This window comes from Lonchura striata, chromosome 21 (assembly GCF_050655825.1).
Source record: "Lonchura striata isolate lonStrDom1 chromosome 21, ASM5065582v1, whole genome shotgun sequence".
Taxonomy (NCBI): domain Eukaryota; kingdom Metazoa; phylum Chordata; class Aves; order Passeriformes; family Estrildidae; genus Lonchura; species Lonchura striata.
Window position 1 is genome coordinate 9107987 of NC_140723.1, and position 20105 is coordinate 9128091.

The window sequence follows — 20105 nt, forward strand, 5'->3', positions numbered from 1 at the left end:
TTCCTTACAGCAGGAGGGTGGTGAGACAGATCTTTTCCAGCTCTCCTTACTTAACCCACCCTTGGTAATGTGTTAATGACCTTCCAGTGATGTCTCCCTCCTGGCTGCACTGAGCAGGGAGCCAGTCCTGTGCACAGGGGTCTGACAAAGCTCCAAGGTACTGCCCAGCTAGGATTGTTTCCCAGTGATCCTAGACAAGCTGTGCAGAATAGCACAGCCAGACTCTAGTCCAGAGGTGCCTTCTGCAGGAAAAACAAAGATGAGAAGCACAAGGAGACAGCAACCTCTTGCCTGACCCTGCTGTGACCTAGAGGTTGGGTTAGCTACTCAACCTGGAGCACCTTGCAACCTGAATTACCTCCTATGGGCCTATGGTGACATTGGAGAGCCACCACAGAGCACTGGAGGTGACTCGGAGTTCACAGGTTCTCAGTACAACTCCCACACCTTCCCTCAAAGTTCAGCGCAGCCTTGCACACTGCCCCAGGCCTCAACACCGTGTGCCTAGAGATACATCCTGAGCACCAAGGACCAACTAGAACAAGCCAGCAGAGGCATGGTGGTCACTGTTTGGGGCTAGCGGGTTGGTGCGGGGACACACAGACAGCGCTGTTTGTTCCCTGCTACTCACTCGATGTTCATGTGCATCACCATGCCCAGGGAGGAGTACCCGGCCATGGCAAAGTTGTCCCGGTAGTGCCCCAGTCGGATGGAGTCCAGCCAGTCCTCCACAGTCAAGCAGCTGGTCAGGTCGAGGAGACCCCTGTCCACGCGTGTCTGGGTGAACCTGGGAGCAGAACAGAAGGGTTAGACCAGAAAAGTTGATCCAAGGTGACCAGGCTGTGAGGACCACCTGAATGCACCTGTATAATCAGGAAAACATTAAGGCTGGAAAAGCCCTTTAACATCATCAACTTCAACTGTTGACTCAGCACTGAAAGGGCTACCACTAAACCATGTCCCCAGGTGCCACATCCACACCTCCAGGGATGGTGACTTCACCACTGCCCTGGACAGCCTGTGCCAGGGCCTGACCACCCTTTTTGTGAAAAAAATTTCCCTAATATCAAACCTAAACCTCCTGTGGCCATTTTCTCTTTTCCTCATTCCCTGGGACCAGAGGCCAACTGCTGCCTGGCTGCACCCTCCTGTTATAGAGTTGTGAAGAGCCAGAAGTTCCCCCTGAAACTCCTTTTCCCCAAGCTAGCCCCTCCTAGCTCCCTCAGTCTGAAACCAGGGTGCTCCAGACCCTTCCCCAGCTCTGGACACACTCTAGCCCCTCCATTTTTGTCTTGTCATGAGGAGTCCAGGACTGACCCCAGGATTCAAGGCGGGGCCTCACCAGTGCCCAGCACAGGGGGGAAATCACTGCCCCGGTTCTGCTGGCCTCATTATTCCTGATCCTGGCCAGATGCCATTGGTCTCCTGCCCACCTGGGCACACAGCTGTTACACAGCTAATCTCCAGATCCTGCAGAGCAGGACAGAGAGAGCCCTAGCATGCAGGTAAAGGCAGGGATGCTGCTGCACAGACACTGCTGCACTTCCTTGGCCTTGGCATGGGGATGCTATGGTGGGAGCAAGGCAGTGAAGTGCAGGAAGTTCCTCATTACCCACCACAACCTATGTCCACGGGCCCTGTGCATGTCCATGCTCCCAAGGGCAGGAATTGGTGCTACAGCCAGTCAGAACTGCAAACCACATGCTCTGAGCAGTATCACATTCATTTGCCCCTGCTGACACAGGCATTAGGGAGCCCTCACCTGTTCAAGGTGCCTGTGCACTTGAGATTGTCAGGGTTGCGGATCAGCTTGTCCAGGACGCCGACAATCTGGGCGAAGCGAGGCCTCTCGCTGCGCTCCTTCTGCCAGCAGTCCAGCATGAGCTGGTGCAGGGTGGTGGGGCAGCCCATGGGGGCAGGCAGGCGGTAGCCTTCCTCCACAGAGTTAATGACCTGGAAGGAAGCCACAAGCTGCAGTGGAGCTGCACCCCCATCCGAGGGGAAGCTCCGTGAGAGCTGCTGGGCCCATGGGATGGGAAGCAGAGGGATGTGCACAAACTCCGTGCTAAACAAGTGAATGGCTGCATGCAGGCTCTGTGCAGAGCTGGCAGCAGGCTGGACATCACACGCATACAGGAAATCAGTGCTATGACAACAGAGTTGTTCAGTGGTCCAGTGGCCTAAAATATTGCAGCTTCCCTCCAGCAGACAAGCCACACGGACTGCACTCACACTCAGTTTTTCTACAGCCAGGATGCGGCACTGGTCAGCAAAGCTTCAGATGAAACGCTGCTTGAAGAAATTTTGTGGAGGAGGTAGTGAAAACCACTGCATTCATGCCCTACTGTTACCAAAGCCACCACAAAATAAAAAAAAAAAAATAGGAAGAGAGTGGGCTCCCAGCACAGGGGGAAATTTATAGTACTCATAGGTAAAAAAAAAGAGTCCTATGGTTCTGCAGAGCCAAAATACTCATTTTACTGTCTCCTTTTCAAAATTTTTCCCTTAGGTTGTGGTCAGGATTATAACATACATTTTCCTTCAGATTTTATGCTACTCTTGAGGTGAGAATGGCTCCACACAACTCGGACAAGCCCAAAGCCTGCAGCTGGGTAGTGCTAGCCTTGAGGCTCTCAGCAGCCTCATTTGGACAGTGGAAGGGATGGACGCCCAGCACTGGAACTGGCAGGCTGGTGCAGTGAGACTGCAATAATCCTAGGGAAGCCCTGACCCCTTCCAGGGACTGGGAAATGTGGCACAACATGAGCTGACTCTCTCCAGCCAACAGAAAGGCAGGATTGTGGACAGCCACAGCCAGTGTGGCAGTGACCTCCCTGCCTGCATTTGTACCGGGAACAAAGCCAGTGTCCCCAGGAACGGGGCAGGATTGGGAAGGGCCAGCAGGCAGGTCAATATATGAGCTCTGGCCACTGCTGGGTGCCACAGGACTGCAAAGGCAAAGGCTGTGCAGTGCAGGGATGGACTGCTGTCGCCAGAGAGGGGCCATGCACCCCGTGCACAGCCCTGTGGGGATGTGAAGAGAGGCAGGAGCTGAGCGCTGGGCCCCTGTTCCCAGGCCCCTGCGGGATGGTCTGGGGAAGGGGCAGGAGGGGCAGGCTCGGCACCACTCACGTCCCGGTTGGTCATGTTCCAGTAGGGCCGCTCGCCGTAGGCCAGCACCTCCCACATGACTATTCCATAGCTCCACACGTCGCTGGCCGAGGAGAACTTGCGGTACGCGATGGCCTCGGGAGCTGTCCATCGGATCGGGATCTTCCCCCCCTGGAAAAGGGAGTGAGAGTGGAGGCTCAGAGCAGGCAGGGCTCAGCATCCCGAGCTCTGCAGCTGGGACAGCTGTTGGACAAGCAATAAGCTGGGGTGACATCTTCTAAAAAGGACTGAGGAGGTAATCTGCCCAAGATAAACCCAGAGGTGTATGTGAAGGATGACTTCAAGGTATTTCCAGCAGAGCAAGGACAACACTGTGCTCTTTTACAAGGTCTTCATGCACAGTTTGGTTCCCCAGTGCTCAAGAGACAAGAATTCAAAGTGATGAAGAGGAGCCTGGCCACCAGAGCACACAGGCACAGAGCTGACTCTCTGTGCAAGCAGAGTCTGACTTGAGCAGGCAGGAAGAGTGACGGGATGTGCTTCCTGTCCTTCCCTGCTTTGACAGACAAGGACTGAAAAGGCAGATGCATTCAATTAAAGGACCATGCTGACAAAAATCGACAATATATGGACTAAGAATGCTTTTAAGCTGGAAATGTGGTTGCCAGCCATCTGAAGAGGAAAGTTGCAGTGTAGGGAACATTGGCTGGGCTTCCCAGAGCATCTGGGGCAGGAATGGTGTGCCACCACCATTCAGGGATACCCGTGTAGGGAGTGTTGCCTCTACCCAGCTGAGTCCTGCCTGCTCTGGCATGTGCCTTGTTAAGGACTGAAGATGGACAATGTGTTTTCTGGGAGAGTTCCTTGGGTGAAGCAATCTCCTGAGCGTGTTGAAGACAACAAAGGAGGAACACAAGTTTCTGAGCACAAAAGAAACCTCATTTGTGGGGTGCCCTGACTGAGACCTCACCAGAGCTCCTGACTCTGCCACTGCATCCTTGTGGTTCAGCTCTGCCCACACTATGCACTATCCAATCTTCCTCCAGACAAGCCAGGTCTGGTGGGTTTCACTGCACCAAGGTACCTCAAAGCACCAGAAAACAAGCAGCAGAAACCTTCCCCAAAGTTAAATTATCTGGAATGACATGCTATTTCTTGAAATACCAGAAGGAGCAGATGAATGCATAAACACACACACACACAGTGAGCCACTTTGGCTCAGCTTCTTCACTTTGCTGAAGCCAAGCAAAGACCATGAAGGGCCACGTTCTTTAGGCTGGGCCTTGGTGTGCTTATCCCTCAGAGCTACAGCTGCTCTGCGACATGCTCAACATAAGCTACCCCAAAGAAGCCTGAAACTCTTTCTGCTTCTGTAGTTTTGGTCTTTCTGAGATACGATGTTTGGACTCCTCCACTACAGCTCCAAAATAGCCTCCATCAGGAACAGTCTGTCCACTAGATGTGTTCCAGGGGAGCACACTAATTCTTTTCATGGCTAGAGAAGAGCAAAGAGAGATAATTTTATTTAGCATATTCTATGTATTTAATGAAAATGTATTTAATTTGGCTCCTGATGACCTCCCATGGAGGAGGACATCAAGAAACAGAGCTGCCAGGTTGGCCAGAAAAGTCTCAATAATGGTTTCACAGACAAAAGTATCCTGCATGAAACAAAACCACAGGTTGCAAAATCAATACCCACTTTTTTTGCATCCATGAATGAGGCACAGTCACATGGAAAAAAGAGTGTGTGGCCACAATGCTGAAGGGTGGACCAGAACACCCTGCTATAGATTGATGTCTCTAGGACAACTGAGGAGTGGATGGAGTTACACAGCCTAGGGAAGGACTCCAGTGGGGACACAGAGGCCATGCACACCCATGGGAGCATTGGCTGGGGATGTCTGATAACTCCCTGTCCTGACATCCTGCTGCTCTTTGTTCACTGCACACTCAGTTCTGGGATGTCCCTGTGTGAAGGACAATGCATTAAGGCTCAGGAGCTCTTTGGGTTTGAACTGTTGGCCCAGATACCAGCAGGAAGGGATATCATAATTCCTGCCCCACCTATTTTGACTTGAGTGCTGTAGCAGTTAGAGGCCCTGCAAGGCCTCCCTGGTGGTCACTCGCCTAAGAAAAAAACACCTAGTCATGATGACTGGACCCAAGATGCCCCTCTTCCACATTCAGACCCTTGTTACCTCTCTGTAAGCCTATAGGTCATATTCTCCTCAAATCTGGCAACTGGACAATTTCCAATACCCCTGCACCCTATATAAACCCCCATTTCTGCCCTGTTCAGCGGAGAAGAGCTGTCCCTGCCACCTTCACTGAAACAAAGGGACACTGCTGTGGAACCGCATACAGCCTCCTCTCTCTTCTCTCTCTCTCTCCCTGTGTGTCTGCCAGAGGCACTTGCAAGCACAGAGCGAAATCACTGAGAGCTGAACTCATGGAGCTGAAATCACTCCAGAGGTGCTCGCTAAGTTTGCTCATGGCTGGGAGCTGAGCCGAGGGACCCAGACAGGCTGAGCCTGACAGCGCAGTGCTATCCGGACACCCACAGCAGCGGCAGCCCGGGGGCCAGGCAGACCCCTGGGACCCCAGGCTGCCTTAGAGAATCTCTGACTTTTCCATGAGTCAGAGGCCTGGGGCAGCAGCAGGGACCAGCTCTGTGAGCCACCCACCGTGGTGGTGTACGCAGCGTCGGGGTCGTCCTCCAGGATGCGGGAGAGGCCGAAGTCGGACACCTTGCACACCAGGTTGCTGTTGACCAGGATGTTGCGGGCAGCCAGGTCCCGGTGCACGTAGCCCAGATCAGACAGGTACCTCATGCCTGCCCCAATGCCCCGCAGCATCCCCACCAGCTGGATGATGGTGAATTGTCCATCGTGTTTCTGGAAAGGAAATAACCCAGAGTACACCTGTGGTGCTCACCACCATCCTGTTGGTGCTGCTGTCATTAAACCAGTCCCCCAGTGCCTCTCGTCTTTGGCTTTGTACCTCCTCTGACCCCAGTGCCTCCTGCTTGTACCCCTGCCCACTTCCTGCCCTCTCAGTGCCTCTGACACGTGCTCAGGCTGTTGTCCCTGCTTTTGCAGTGGCATTCCAGGGAGCCAGACACAATGCCTGGAGCCTGTGTCTGCTGGAAAGGTGAGAGCCCAGCATCCACAGCTCTCTCTAACACAGTGGCTGTGAGGCTGAGGAGCAGGAACCAACCCCAGGGGATGTGCAGTGAATGAAAATACAAACTTGCTCCTTACCCTGAGGAAGGTGTCTAGTGAGCCGTTCTCCATGTATTCAGTAACAATCATTACCAATTTGCCTGCAGAAGACAAGGGAGGTCAAGTTAGCAGAGAAGTCACCTTCCTCCAGGAAGCCCCATGCCAGGTTTTCACTGGGAGAGACATTAATTGAGGTCTGTGGGTCTTCTGCAGCCCCTCAGGCTGCTGTCAGCCCTGCAGGACTGGCCCAATGATGAGGATGTGGCAACAACCCAGACAGGTATCCCTCCCTCCAGGTGCTATTGATATGGCTGGGTCACTTTCATTACCCTGCTGAAATTTGCATGCCATTAGTGTGAGGCATTGCATCAGAATGTGCCTTTTTGGAGAAAGACTTCAAATTATGATTCAATACAGGCAGCCTTTAAAATAAATGCTTTTGAGTAGGACATCTCCCAAACCAACAACGATCTGGAGCACACTGCAGAGCATGGTGTGGAACTGCCATGGGGAAGTTTGTTCTGGAAGAGAAGGCAAGGAGGTGGCTGTCCCATGTAAGTGCACAAATCTGAAAAGCTACTGGGCCAGTGAAGGATGGAGTGTACCCGAAAGTGAGCCCTGACTGCCATCTCCCAAGCTGCCTGCAAGGAGATGGATCCCAGCTCTGCTCCACCATACACTCCCTCCCCTGCCAGCCACATACTCCTGGTGACCACCCCCTCCAGGTGGATGACGTTTGGGTGGTCGAACTGTGCCATGATGCTGGCCTCAGTCAGGAAGTCTCGCCTCTGCTTCTCTGTGTAGCCTGCCTTCAGTGCTTTGATGGCCACAGGAATCTCCCTCTTCCCTGGCAGCTTCAGGCGGCCGTAGCACACCTCTCCAGACTCCCCTGCAAGGCAAGCGAAAGTGGGGGCATGGAGAACTCCTCAGCTTCTTGCATTCACCCACTAACACCATGAATCATCCAGTCTGTCAACATACTCACAGCATGCCTCAGCCCCTCTGGGTTTCAGTCTGGATTTCAATCCCCTCCACCCCCTCCAGGATTCAGTCCTCTGAAAGGATTGATCAGCTCTTGCTTCTAGTTCAGAAAGGGTGGGAACATCAGAAACCACCTCTATGCAGTGCCTATCACTGAAGGCAATGGGCCAAGGGCAGTGATTACAGTGGCACTTGTTTTATTGCTTTTAATGAACAAATTTGAGTATCTCAGTGCAGCCAGGATGACCTTCACCATTCCTCTGGGTTAGGCCCTCAGAGTGCTGCTGGTGAAGTTCCAGCTCCAGCTCTGCGCTGTACTTTCCCAAAAGCCCCTGTTCCTATGCAAAACTCTCCTTTCTTCTGCAAATGTGCCATTTTGCTTGCAATTTCCATTTGCATATTGTCACTCCATTTTTTTTCACAGGTGCATGTTTGGAAAACCAAGGGGACAGGGTGAACCATCTGCTGTGTCAGCCTGAGCTGCCACTCCCACACCCGCTGACCAGCAACCCCCTGCACCAGGCTGCTCCAAAAGGTTTCTTTCACTCCCCCAAACCCCCACTCTATCCAAGGTTTTGATCTCACAAGGATAAGGAGCAGATGAAGCCCTGCTGAGCACAGCTCTGATCCCAGCGGGCCAGGGGCACGGCACAACCTCAGATCATGGATTTCCCTGAGCAGACACCATGCAAAGGGGCAACTGGGCACCAGAACTCACCAGACCCGATGACCTTCTCAATCTTGATCCGGGAGGCCTCTATTTCACGGGTGAGCTCATGCACAGCTTGGCAGGGGTCCTCGTATGTGTGGGGGTCCACATAGAACTTGGACTCAGGGAACTTCACTGGGGTTTCAAAGGGGAGAGAGGGGATCAGCACTCTCAGGCAGCCCTGCTGGGAGGAGGGACACCCAGCCACAGGGCAGAGGATGGGCAGGGGCAGGACAGGCTGAGGAGCCAGGGAGATGCAGCACAAAGAACCCTAAATCACACTTTGGCTCAGCAGTGTCCTCAGAGCAGTTCAGGACCTGGCTGCCCAGGTGTTCTCCATATGATTGTCCCACTCCATCATGCCCCACCCCCGCCCCTGGCCTGCTGCTCTCTGGGGTGATCCTGCTGCACTCTCAGTGCAGAGTGTAACCCCATCATCAGGATGCCTCTGGGATCAGCTTGCCCACTCAAGTCTCCTAAGATATGTTCCCAGAGGAGGCAAGATACAAAACCCTTCCTCCTGGAAACCACATAACTGTCAGGGGGTAACAATCCATCTCTGCCCATCCATAGGACTGGAGTTCTTCTCAGAGGGTGTCCTACCTTGCCCATTCTGATAATGCATCTTCTCCTCATCAGAGTCCTGGAAAGCCTTGCTGTACCCACAGTGCCTGCCACAGGAGGACAAGGGTCAGAATAGAAGCCCCCATGCCTCACTCCCACAAGCATTCCAAAGCCAGGGTAGAAGGCAGTGCATGCTGGGACTGTGGGCAGCCAGAGAAAACGCTTGGTCATCCACCAGCTGCATCCCTACATTGCACTGGACTGACACTTTGGTCTGGATCAAAATGCTCTCCAGGGGCTCTCCAAGGCTTGGTAGTGCTAAAAGCACGTGTTCCACATGCCTGGTTCAGCCATGCTCATACAGATCACATAGTCTCCCTTGGATCTGTCTGCTGTAGAAAAGATCTCTCCACCCTTGACCTACCCACCAGTCCATCTAGTCAGCTCCTGTACCGGTAGTAGTTCTGGTACTGGTATTGCTATTGCTCATGCTACTGATATTCCGTATATTATATATTATAGTATGCACACACATTTATTACTATTCATCCTGCTAGAGTGAAGGGAAGATCTGGAGACTGGCTCTGCCAGGGAAAGTGGTGACCCTTAAATGAAGTCTCCTGGCTGCTTATTAACCCTGGACCTACAAATGCTCTGGACAATCTGAAAGGAGAAAAGTTGTGCCCAAGTTATCCCATCCCTCCTGTCCCAGTTGGAGACCTCCAGAAAACACCACTAGCCTCCACAAAACCCTTACCTCTTCTTGCAGATCAGAACCACCAGCAAGATGACAAGGCCAGTGATGAGTGTCAGGCAGATCCAGACAATTGTCATCGTGTCGTACCGGAGAGACACTGGAAAAAGCAGGGTAGGAAGGGGATGAGCTGGAGTGGGGAATTCACTGCTGAGCTCAGGAATGTACCTACCCCACGATCTTCAAATACAAAGCCTTGGGCTGACAATGCAGTCATGGCCTTTCTTCAAAGATGAAGCACTGTCCCACATTTCCCAGTTGTGAGCCTCTCCCAGTGTACAGGGACCATTTATATGTGGGAAAACCAAGGAGAGATCGGAGAAAGCCATGGTGACACAGCAGACCAGTACAGAGAGGATACTGGAGCCTCAGGACCTCTCCAGGTCTTCCCTGCCCTAACTACTACATCTTTCCTCCCTCTTCTTTCTGATGTATAAGCATAGAATCAGAGAATCATTAAGTTTGGAAAAGACCTCTAAGATCACTGAGTCCAACCATTAACCCAGCATGGCCAAGGCTATCACTTAAAGATGTCTCCAGGTGCTGTATCAACAGATTCATGGAGCACTTCCAGGCATGGTGCCTCTACCACTGTCCTGGGCAGCCTGTTCCAATATCTTCTTTCAGTGGAGAAACATTTCCTATTATCCAGCCTGAACCCTGTTTCAACTTCAGTCTGTTTCCTCTTGTTCCAAACATGTCAGGAATGCAACCTCAAGCAATCCCTGCAGGCTGAAACACTGGGGAGATGTGCCTTCAGGCCCCCTCTCTGTGTGGGAGAGGAACAGTGGAGAAGGGCATCACCAGGCCCCATGTTCCCTGCCCCACACTTCCCACACCCTACACCTGCACACACTCACCCGGCTTCCCCGTTTCCACCTCCACAGTCTGACTGAACCTCCCGCAGCCAGCAGAGGTGCGAGCGCGCACCTGGAAGATGTAGCGGGTTGCAGGCTTGAGCCCAGAGATGGTGGCAGTGGTGCTCTTGGATTTCAGAGTTGAGTAGCTCTGCATTTCCTTGTCCTGGAGAAAATCAACAACAAAACCTTTTCTGCATTAGCACAGCAACCACAGAGTCTTCCAAAGAAGCCCCTTGTGCAAAGCCGGCTGATAGCAGGGGGCTCTCTGAGAAAATGCTCAGTGTTACCTTCTCATAGTACTTGATCTCATACTCCAGGATGATGCCGTTGGGCTGGTCCGGCTCTTGCCACAGCAGGGTGACACTGTTCTGGCCTGTGCTCTCCTGATGCACCACCACCACCTGTGACGGGGCTGAGGACCACACACAGGGGGTTAAGTGCCTGCTGAGTGGGGGCAGCAGGAGACAGCAACAGAGAAGGGTAGAACCAGAGCCCCAGGCAGGACCCCTGGCTTAAACTAGTTTTCTCGTTTAATTAAAGCCATGTGGAGATGAGTGCTGTGATGGGGATTGCAAACAGGCTTTTCCTTGTTTTGGATGCATCAGTTTCTTTCCCATGGAGTAAAGCAGCTCTGAGAAGATGAGAGGAGGGCACTGTCCCAGCACAGGCAGGAGGGGACATGAGTGATTTGCTGTGATCTGGAGCCAGAAAGGAGAAGGACCAGTGTGGTTGCAGGTCGTGGAGATTGTGGAGGCCAGTGGGCCTACACAAAAAGGGTCCATTATGGTTCTCTTTGGATGGACAGACCCTAAGTTGGAAAAATCTCCCCTGTTCAAAGCGACTGAGCAGAGCGTCTTCCAGGATGCTTTGCTGTGTATGCAAATGTACCCAGGTTCAGCCTCCCTGGTTGGTCTGTTGGCCTCTCCGCCCCTTTTTCCGTATATGCATATGCCCTAGAATGTTCTCCCTTCCCTGCTTCCCCATTGGCCCCATTCTGCTGCAGTGTCCCGCCCCCTTCACCCCATTGGCTGCCACCCTTGTCCAGCCTCTGTACCGCCCTGAGCCCGTCAGCCCTGCTGCTCTCCTCTGCCCCCCTTGTCCCCCGTATTTAAACTTGGACCCTCCACTGTTCCTTTGTCTTTGTCCCTGGATCCCCTTCGTGCGTGGCTGGAGTAAACCTCCTCCTTGGAACTCCACACAAAGACCCTTCCCACTTTGCTGTCGGTGGTTCTACAAAAGCTGCCAGAAGTGTGTGTTGAGTGATTGTGTGTGTTTTTGCCTGTGCCACTGAGCATCTTTGTTACTGGAGACACTTCTAGAAGGTCGCAGCACTGCTGCCTCTCGCTCACCGCCAATGGGCTGATGGCTCTGACAGGAGAGCCCTAACAGCACTCCGTCCCCTCTTGTTCTGCCTGGGGTAAAGGGAGAAGGGCATGGGAAGAGGGAAAGGGGAGATGGTAAGTGTGGTCAGGGTCTGAGCACCAGTCTAAATTTGTCCTGGGGGTGCTCTGCTGCCCTGGGATATTTGTCATCTTCCCTGTCCTGAGCTGGGAGGCTGTGAATCAGTTCTTGTACCTGTAGCCATGCCTGAACTGTAGCTGTCAGAGCTGGAGGAACCAACTCACCAGCCTCTTTTCCTACTGGGAAAATACCCACTGGAAGTTACCCAGAGTGTAGTGGGTGCTGTGATGGCCAGGTGCAGCCACAGGGTCTGACTCATGGGAAGGTTTCAGGCCCCACTTGTGCGCTTCATTGTCAGGTGAAATATGGGATGTGGCATCTCTGGGCAAGACAGAGCTGCAGTGGCTATGGCTGCAGTGCAGAGATGGCACCAGAGCACCCCAGAGACCAAAAGAGGCCACAGGGACTGCAGCAGCAATTTTAGCTCTTGGGGGCTGACTTTTCTGAGAGGCAGAAAACGCTGCTGGTACAGAGCACCCTGTACCAGCAGGAGAGATGGGACAGGGTGGGATGGTGGGAATCAGTTAAACTGCATGAGCATGGGCAATGCCTTTACTCCAGACAGCCCAGGAATCTGTGCTGCATCTGCCTCAGCCATTGGGGCTGGGGGGACAAGGGTACCAGCACCCAGGAGATCCCCTCATGCAGTGTCCCCTCAGCTCCCTGGAGGGCAGAGGGCTCTGTCACATGCAGCAGCTGGAGCACAGTAGCTGAACTACTGAATTCCCAACCCTGCTGCTTTCATGGCACCTACTCAGAATTCATTTTGCAGCTGAGTAGTCAAAATAGGAATACTCAGCACTTCCTGAGAGCATCTCCATCTGAGGCATCAGGCTGAGGCAGCTCATCTGCACTCGGAGGAATTGTGAGGGATCAAGCCAGCGGGACTGAGCCATTTCCACATGCTGCAGAAGTGCTACAGGCTGGCATTAGTGACAGAGGGACCTGTTCTCATGCCAGCCATGAGCTATCCAGAAGCTCCCAAGTTTCTCCCACTGGTATCCCTGCCATGAGACCAGAAGAGGCTCAGAATCATGGGAAGTTCTTGTGGGCTCATTTCAAATTAGGAGGACTGACAGGGAGGGTCAGTCCCTGCCTTGATCCCTCTGCTCACAGTGTACTCCATGCAAAAATGCCACGGAACAAAGTCCTATCCTACCTGGACTAGAGCACTGCTCAGAGGAATTTCCTGAGGAAAGATAATTTTGGAGTGAGGAATTTGCAAAGGTGAGACATGCATGAGAGAGACTTTTTCCAGCAAACATTCCTGTCACTTGCTGGGGCCTGGCACTGGTGTGAGGTAAGAGCAGAGTATGAACTGCTGCCTGGCCCTTTGGGAGGGACAAAAAATGAAACATTCATACTCCACTTAGTGTTCCTGTCAATAAACAAGTGTTCTCCGTGTCCCATGTCTCCTGCAGAAAAGGAGCCTCCAGCACTGTCTGCAAGCTGAAGTGAAGGGAAGGGAGAAGGAAAAAGGACACCATGAAGCAGAAGCAGAGAAGGGTAGGAGTTATCTTGGTCAACTTGTCCCCAGCCCATTCCAGTTCCCTGAACCCACCTCCAGCAGCATAGAGGACACTGGTACCATTTCTTGGCTGTCCCACGCCCATCACCAAACCAGCCCTTCGCTGCTATGGCAGGTTCTGGCTCCTGCAGACACTGCCTGGAGCAACATCAGCATCACCTCCACAGGTCAAGGGGTGGGTCTGCTCCTCCTACCTGCCTGGTTTGTCGTGATGTTGGCGACCGCGGCTCTCCTGGACTCCAGGCTGAGGTCGGAGACACCGTTGACGGCCTCCACCCAGAAGGAGTAGTTGGTGTGTGCCAGGAGGTTGGTGACGGTCAGCGCTCCCTGCACCAGGCTCATCTGCTGGGGCACGAAGCGGATGCCGCTGCCGCAGGCCTCGCACGGCCCCGCGTCCCCCGCGCAGCGCCGGCACTGCACGTTGTACACGATGTCCGCGCGGCCGCCCTTGTCCAGGGGCGGGCCCCACTCCAGGGTCACCGAGGTGCCGTTCACACTGGAGATCAGGTTCACGGGAGCAGAGGGGGGCCCTGGAAGCGAAGCGGGCATTCAGGCAGAGCGAGGGCTGCTGGAGTATTGGAAATGGTGGAGTGTGGGACCAATGGAGATGTGCCTTGGGCAGCAGGACCTGAGTTCACAAACACTGCTGCAAGGAACACAGAACTGCCCAGAGCAGCAACTGTGCCGGACATGAGAGAGCAATGACACGGGCAGGCCACAGGGTGAAGTGCCTTGGAGGTAAAGCAGTCAGGATCAGGATGCCAAATGCCAGACAGCAAGAGCTGATGTTAGTTCTGGAGGAAGCAGGGCAATGGTGAAGCATGAAGATTTTCAGAGAGAGCCACAGTTGATGAGCTGGATATGCTCACCTAAAGGGAAAGGTGAACTCACATTTCCTTGGCAGGTTAATAAACTTGGGTTGATACCCTTAGGGAAACACAAGTCAGGTGCTGCATATCCCTCCTTCAGCCCGGCCTCAGCTAGCAATGCCACACCTATCTGTCCTCCTGGACCATCTGCAGAAAGGAGGACTCCCCCTGGGATGTTCTTGTCCCCTTTTAATTGCCCTGGGCCCCTCAAACCAGTCTATTGCAAAGATGAGCTAATATATATAACAAACCCTGGTGTCACTGTCCACCCACAGAGGAGCAACAGTTGCACTGACCCCATGGCTGTCCCGGGCTGTCTGAGCATCCTGTGCACTGCTGGGAAAGGAAAGCTGGGGTGGGGCTCCATCACTTCTCCCAGGTAACAAGTGACAGGACGAGAGGAAATGGCCTCAAGGTGTGCCACAAGAGGGTTAGATTGGGTATTTGAGAAAATTGCCTCAAAGAAAGGACAGTCAGACATTGGAACAGGCTGCCCAGGGAAATAGTGGAGTTACCATCCCTGAAAGTATTCCAAACAATGTGTGGATGTGGCACTTGGGGACATGGTTTAGTGGTGAACGTGATGAAGGTACTGGGCTGATGGGTGGACTTGACAAACACAGAGGCTTTTCCAACCTTAAGGATTCTGTGACTCTCTGACTCTGGTCAGTGGTGTTTGGAGAGCAGCAGGATGGGGGTGACACAGAGGCAGTGAGGGAGTGCAGCTAAGGAGGGCTGCATGCCAGACAGACACCCAGGGTTGTAAGGCTGGTGGAGCATCTTGGGCAGCAGGTACAGGGCCAGGGGAGAGAGCTGGGCTCAGCCAGGAGTAGCAGCCGGGTCCAAGGATGCCACACGTGCCCCAGTGCAGCACAGCTGGGCACAGGCCAGCCAGGGGTATTCAGGAGGTACTCAGGGGATACTCAGGAGATACTCAGGGGGTACTCACGTGTGCAGGCAGCCGAGGGGGGGTCCTGCACGGCGCGGTAGAAGCTGCTGTCACAGTGGCACACACGAGCTGCCCGGCTCTCCGAGTGGCTGTGCAGGGGACATTTGGCACACAGCTGGTCCCCGGGGGCTGATTTGTAAAATCCCAGCTGGCAGGCTGCAGAGAGAAGGGCAGAGGTCAAAGGGATGTGCCTGGATGAGGACCATCCCACAGCTCAGAGGATCCCACCAGCACAAAGTTCAGCTCTGTTCTCATGAAGTGCACAGGAAACCAGCCTTTCTCCCCTGCACCTGGGTGAGCCCCCTCCAGCAGCTCATCTGGAAACTGGGTTCTGTGGAAACTTCTGTTCCCCCAGCTGCACTTACTGCCATCCTGACGTGTTCCCCACTGCTTCACAAGCAAACTTGAGTGCCTCTGCTGTTCAGGAGCTGCCTGCAAAGCTCCAGGTATTCTTGCCCCTATGCCTGCTGTCCAGCTACTCTCTGCCCTTGGGACAGAGAACACTGCAAGGTTCAAACCATGCAGCTCTAGAAATCTATTGGCAACTACTCCAAAATACCATTTACGGAGCAAATTTACAACACAGTCCTCACTTCATGCTGGTTGCCACAAACACTGGCTATGCCCAGGTTCCCAAAAGCATGTCTGTGGGAGGTTTCACAAACTAAATCTCCACATCTGAGACATGGTACATGTCCCTCTGCAGGACCCTGCGGTGCTGCCACACTGAGCAACAATTCCCTTGCACAAAACAATAGGGCAAAAGCCTCTCTTGTTGCATAGTGCAGCAAAAAGGCACTGCATGCCTGCTGCCCTCTCTCTGGAGGCAGAGGGACAGTCAGGCCAAATGACACAGCCTTGGAAAAAAGTTTTTTCTGATGATCCAACCCGCCTGCATTTCCTCTGCCTCCTCCTGATGCAGGAGGTCATCCCACACCCATCACTCTGCTTCATCCTACCCCCTTCTCCCAGCAGCCCCTCAGGTAGATCACTTGTCACACAAACAAACACCTTGTCTCTCATTAAAAAATCGATTTGTTCAAGAGTGACATGTGGCATGTCACGTATCTGTCTGGCGGTGGAAGGATCTGCCCTCTCCTGCAGACTTAGATTCCAAATAAGGGCAAGCAGGTTCTGTCTGGGTCCCTGTACTCATGAGGTACTTTCAGGACTAGTTCTAGTGATTCAAGGATTATTCCTGAGTCTGACTCATCTCTGTTTTTTCCCACTGAGGTAGTAATACCATCATTTTCTCATCTTTACCTCCAGTTGTCAGATCTGCATACAGCCTTAATCTTTGCTTTCAGGTATGTAAAAGATTTTTTTTGTGATCCAGCATCCTCAGTGGGCTGTGTCCCTCCATGCTGCTTGTTCTGTTTCAAGGTGTTGATTTGTTTTCTTATTAATAACACTCCTTTTCTTGCCACAGATCTCCCTTGACTGATTCTATCAGTATATTCCACCTATCACACACTGCACAGTGACACAAGGGCCTTTTTATAACTGAGCTACTCTAGCAATGGCAGAAGGCAGTGGGGAGCACTTGCTGGTCCCTCTTCAGGCTCTGTCACCAGTTTCTGTGGCACTTTTAAACCAAATTCTCTGTTAACAGCAGGGGAGTGATACCACTGGCAGGACAGACACGTGCTGCACATGCCAGAGGTGGTACCACAGGCTGGTGTCACAGGCTGGTGTCACATCTTGGTACAGCAAAGGCCAGCAGTTCCAGACTTTGTTCCTAAATTTCTGCTTCTCCACTCCCCAGAGGGCATCAGGGCAAGGAGCAGAAATGCCTAAACTTGGGGATGCAAGGGAAGGCAGATGTGAAATGGCAGCAGCTAGGGGCTAGTTTTGTTTCCCAGCTCTTCTGGCACCTTTCACCTCCTCAAGGGCATCAGGAGAGGAGAGAACACAGGGGCTGCAGATTTCAGGGGAAGCTTGTTGTCCATTTCCAGCTGAACAGCAAGCCTCCCAAGGACAGCCTCAGACACTTGGCAGGCTCTGGTTCTGACTGATCCTGATGATACCAAGAGATTCAGGCACTCTGCCCTTGCCAAGTGTCACCTGATGCAGCACCCTCCAGTCTGCAGCCCATTGGTTTGGGTGTAAGACTGAGATGGGCACAGATACACCCTGTTCTCATGCAGGGACAAATCTGGGAGGCAGCCAGCTGGTGGGAAAAAAACCCAAGCAAAATCCAAAATAAATCAGAAGTAAGAAAATTTCCGTTTTTCTGTGGGGTGAAGAATGAAGACTGCATGACCACGGATGGGAGCTGGGCAATGGGACAGCCCCAGTTGGTGCTGGGCAGGTGCAGGACAGGGACTGCTGCCTTTAACTTGTGTCAATGTCCCTTGGACCTGCAAACCATCATCTCTATCCAAGCAGCAACCAGCAACTTGTGACTTCAGAGGCACTGGAGTGGTTCCCTCCACCACTATTTAATTAGGGCAGAGAAATCAGTGCTACCTGAGGTACAGAGGAGACAGGCAGCAGGAAGGATGGGAACACGAAGCACAGCAGTTTTGCACAGAGCAATTGTAATCACTTAGCATTTAATGCTGTAAAAAAAACATTAATTACCAGTAGCAATGAGTCACAATTATTTTAGATGCACTCAAGGGGAAAATTATACTAAATGACAAATTACAGGTGAATTTGTGCACCAGGGCAGAGCCATCGGGAGCCAGCTCCCAGCACATGGACAGCATGAGCACACAGGGAGGGCTGGGGAGCACCTGGTGCTGCGACAGGCACTGCTTGGGGTTCATGCACCTCTGAGTGACTCAGTGCCCACTTTAGAGGGAAGCAAGACACATGTGCAAAGCTTTTCACAGGCACAGGAGAGGGCACCAGCTCAAGCCTGCACATAGTATGGGATACCTTCAGTACAGGATGCCAGGCTCTGGATTGAGCTCGCTCATGCCATGCCAGTGAGATGTGTAAGACCAGGAACCTCCCAGGTTAGCTCTGGGAAGAGCAAACAGCAGAGAAGTGACCAGTAGGAAAAATTCAATCAAGTGCAGCAGGTCTGAAACACACTGGGCTCCACAGCCATGGTTGTGGCACACAGAGAAGCCTCTCAAATCTGCAGCCACCCAGCGAGAGGTGCAGAGTGGCTGTTCTGCTGTCTTCACGGCAGCCAACTACAGCCACCTGCCAGAAGTGCCCTCCCTGGAGCCCTGGGGAAGGTGACAGTTTCTTTTATTCCCATGATTTGATGTAATTGACACCCTGGCTCTGAATCTGAGGATCTCAGGTGAGATCTCTTTGTGAGCCACCAGAAGTGCTGCAATGTCCTCAGTGCCAGCCCTGGCTGCCTGTCCCTGCAGTTTGCTCTCACATGCACAGTGTGGTTTTGCAGTGCTCGTGGGACAGGAGCAGCCTTCACCTGCCACTCAGCTCAAGACTTGCACACTTACATTTTCCCTGCAGCCCAGACACCTGGGTGATCCTAGTGTCACCAGCAGAGCCTACAAAACCCAGTGCTGAGCCTGTGCTTGGCAGAGCACATCTCTAGCCCTGTATCACACAAGGGAGTCCCCAGTGATCACTCCAGATCTGCCTGGGTCTATCCCATGGGGCTTCCACTGATTCCCCCCACCCTGCACTGCACACCTTGCCTTTTCCCAGCCCACCAGCCCCACTCTCATGCATCACCTGCCCAAAGGACCCCACAGCACAGGCTTGTCTCAGGAACAGTGAATGTGGAAGGGCCCTGCCAGCCATCTGGAGCTCAGTCCATTTGTTTCACTCCCTCTCCATCATCTGGGGACAGGACAACATCTGCTAATCAGCTGGCAGAGCTCAAGAGATGATGGATGGACCTGTCAAGGATAAACTAGCAGGGAATGAGCTGCTCCTCTCCCTGTCAAGTGGCTGCTGGAAGCAGTGCTCTGCAGGTGGCCCTGCTGGGACCACCAAGGGTGCCCCAGCGGGGCTGCAAATGAGAGCACTGCCCCCATGTCCCTCTCTCTTGGCTCTGTCCTCTGCCCAGGAGGTCTGGGCAGGGTGAGGGCATGGCTGAGGGTGACATGGGGCAGCTCTGTGACACTGGTGCCACCCTCCCTGACCCTTCAACAGATCTGGGCATCTGCAAGCAGCAGAAGAGCAGTCATGTATCTCCCTTTGGCCATGCTGGGAAGAGATAGAGATTGAAATAAAGGTGTCACAGCCACTGTGACAGCCAGAGACAGGCACCAGTCCCAGAGCCCCCAGGCTGCACAAGCCGGCACAGAAAATCCCAGCCTCCTTTCAATCCAGTTTCAGCATGATGCCTCAAATCTCAGCTCCCATATGACACAGACACTGAAACAGAAGCCAGTTATTCTCAGTCATGTCTTAAAATGACACATTTGCCTCATTGCCCAAAATCTTCTGTTTTAGTAGGGCTGTGCTCCCCTTTCCCTGCAATCCCAGGTCAGCCCAGGGTCTGGGCTGTTCAGTGGCCTGGAGGGAGTCTGGGGGCCTGCCTAGGCTGGTGATCTCAGTAATCTCCTGGTCCAGAGGTCATGCCTCATCCTGCAGCCCTGCTGGTGCTCAGGTACCCTCCTTGTGCTGCTTGTCTCCACACTGCCTCAGCCCTGGTCACCTCTGGCCCCTGAGCACCACATTAGCCCGTCCACAGCCCCACTCCCACCTTGCAGCTCCTTTGCACAGTTCACAGATCTTCCCACTCCCAGTACAACCCATCACACCACTACATACCCCTGAACTTGTCTCCTATCACTCCAGACTCCACCTCACATCACTTCCCCACTCCTTGGCCCTTCTTCTCACAATTAACCCACTTCACACCCCATTGTACCTGAGTCTGATTTCAGAGGGGGAAACAGGACGAGTTTTTTACCCATTAAGGCTTTGCAAGGCCAGCAAGACCCTGTGCCTGGGGCTCCCAGCAAATGGCACAGATAGCAAAGGACACCCTGCATCCTTCTTGGTAAAACCCAGATTTCACTGCCACCAGAACAAGTTGTATTTAGGAGGGTCCTGCCCTTCCAAGTGGAGTAATTCCACTGCAGTGCTGGAAAAACTGGAACCACAGTTGTACAGACTGGCTGCATCCCAAACTGGAAATCTGCACACTGCTGCCACA

General features: G+C 53.1%; 1 protein-coding gene across 1 annotated transcript in view; it reads right to left on the bottom strand.

Annotated features, from left to right (window-relative positions):
• EPHA8 (EPH receptor A8) overlaps positions 1–20105 on the bottom strand; it is a 53799-nt gene that overhangs the window by 2919 nt on the left and 30775 nt on the right. The window contains exons 4-16 of the mRNA XM_031506637.3: positions 15011–15166; positions 13387–13722; positions 10491–10615; positions 10204–10366; positions 9347–9443; positions 8629–8696; positions 8035–8160; positions 7039–7224; positions 6375–6436; positions 5799–6008; positions 3133–3282; positions 1763–1953; positions 632–787 (exon numbers count right to left, since the gene is read on the bottom strand). Of these exons, the coding sequence (XP_031362497.3) occupies positions 632–787; positions 1763–1953; positions 3133–3282; positions 5799–6008; positions 6375–6436; positions 7039–7224; positions 8035–8160; positions 8629–8696; positions 9347–9443; positions 10204–10366; positions 10491–10615; positions 13387–13722; positions 15011–15166 (2026 nt within the window). The remainder of the gene's footprint in view (positions 1–631; positions 788–1762; positions 1954–3132; positions 3283–5798; positions 6009–6374; positions 6437–7038; positions 7225–8034; positions 8161–8628; positions 8697–9346; positions 9444–10203; positions 10367–10490; positions 10616–13386; positions 13723–15010; positions 15167–20105) is intronic.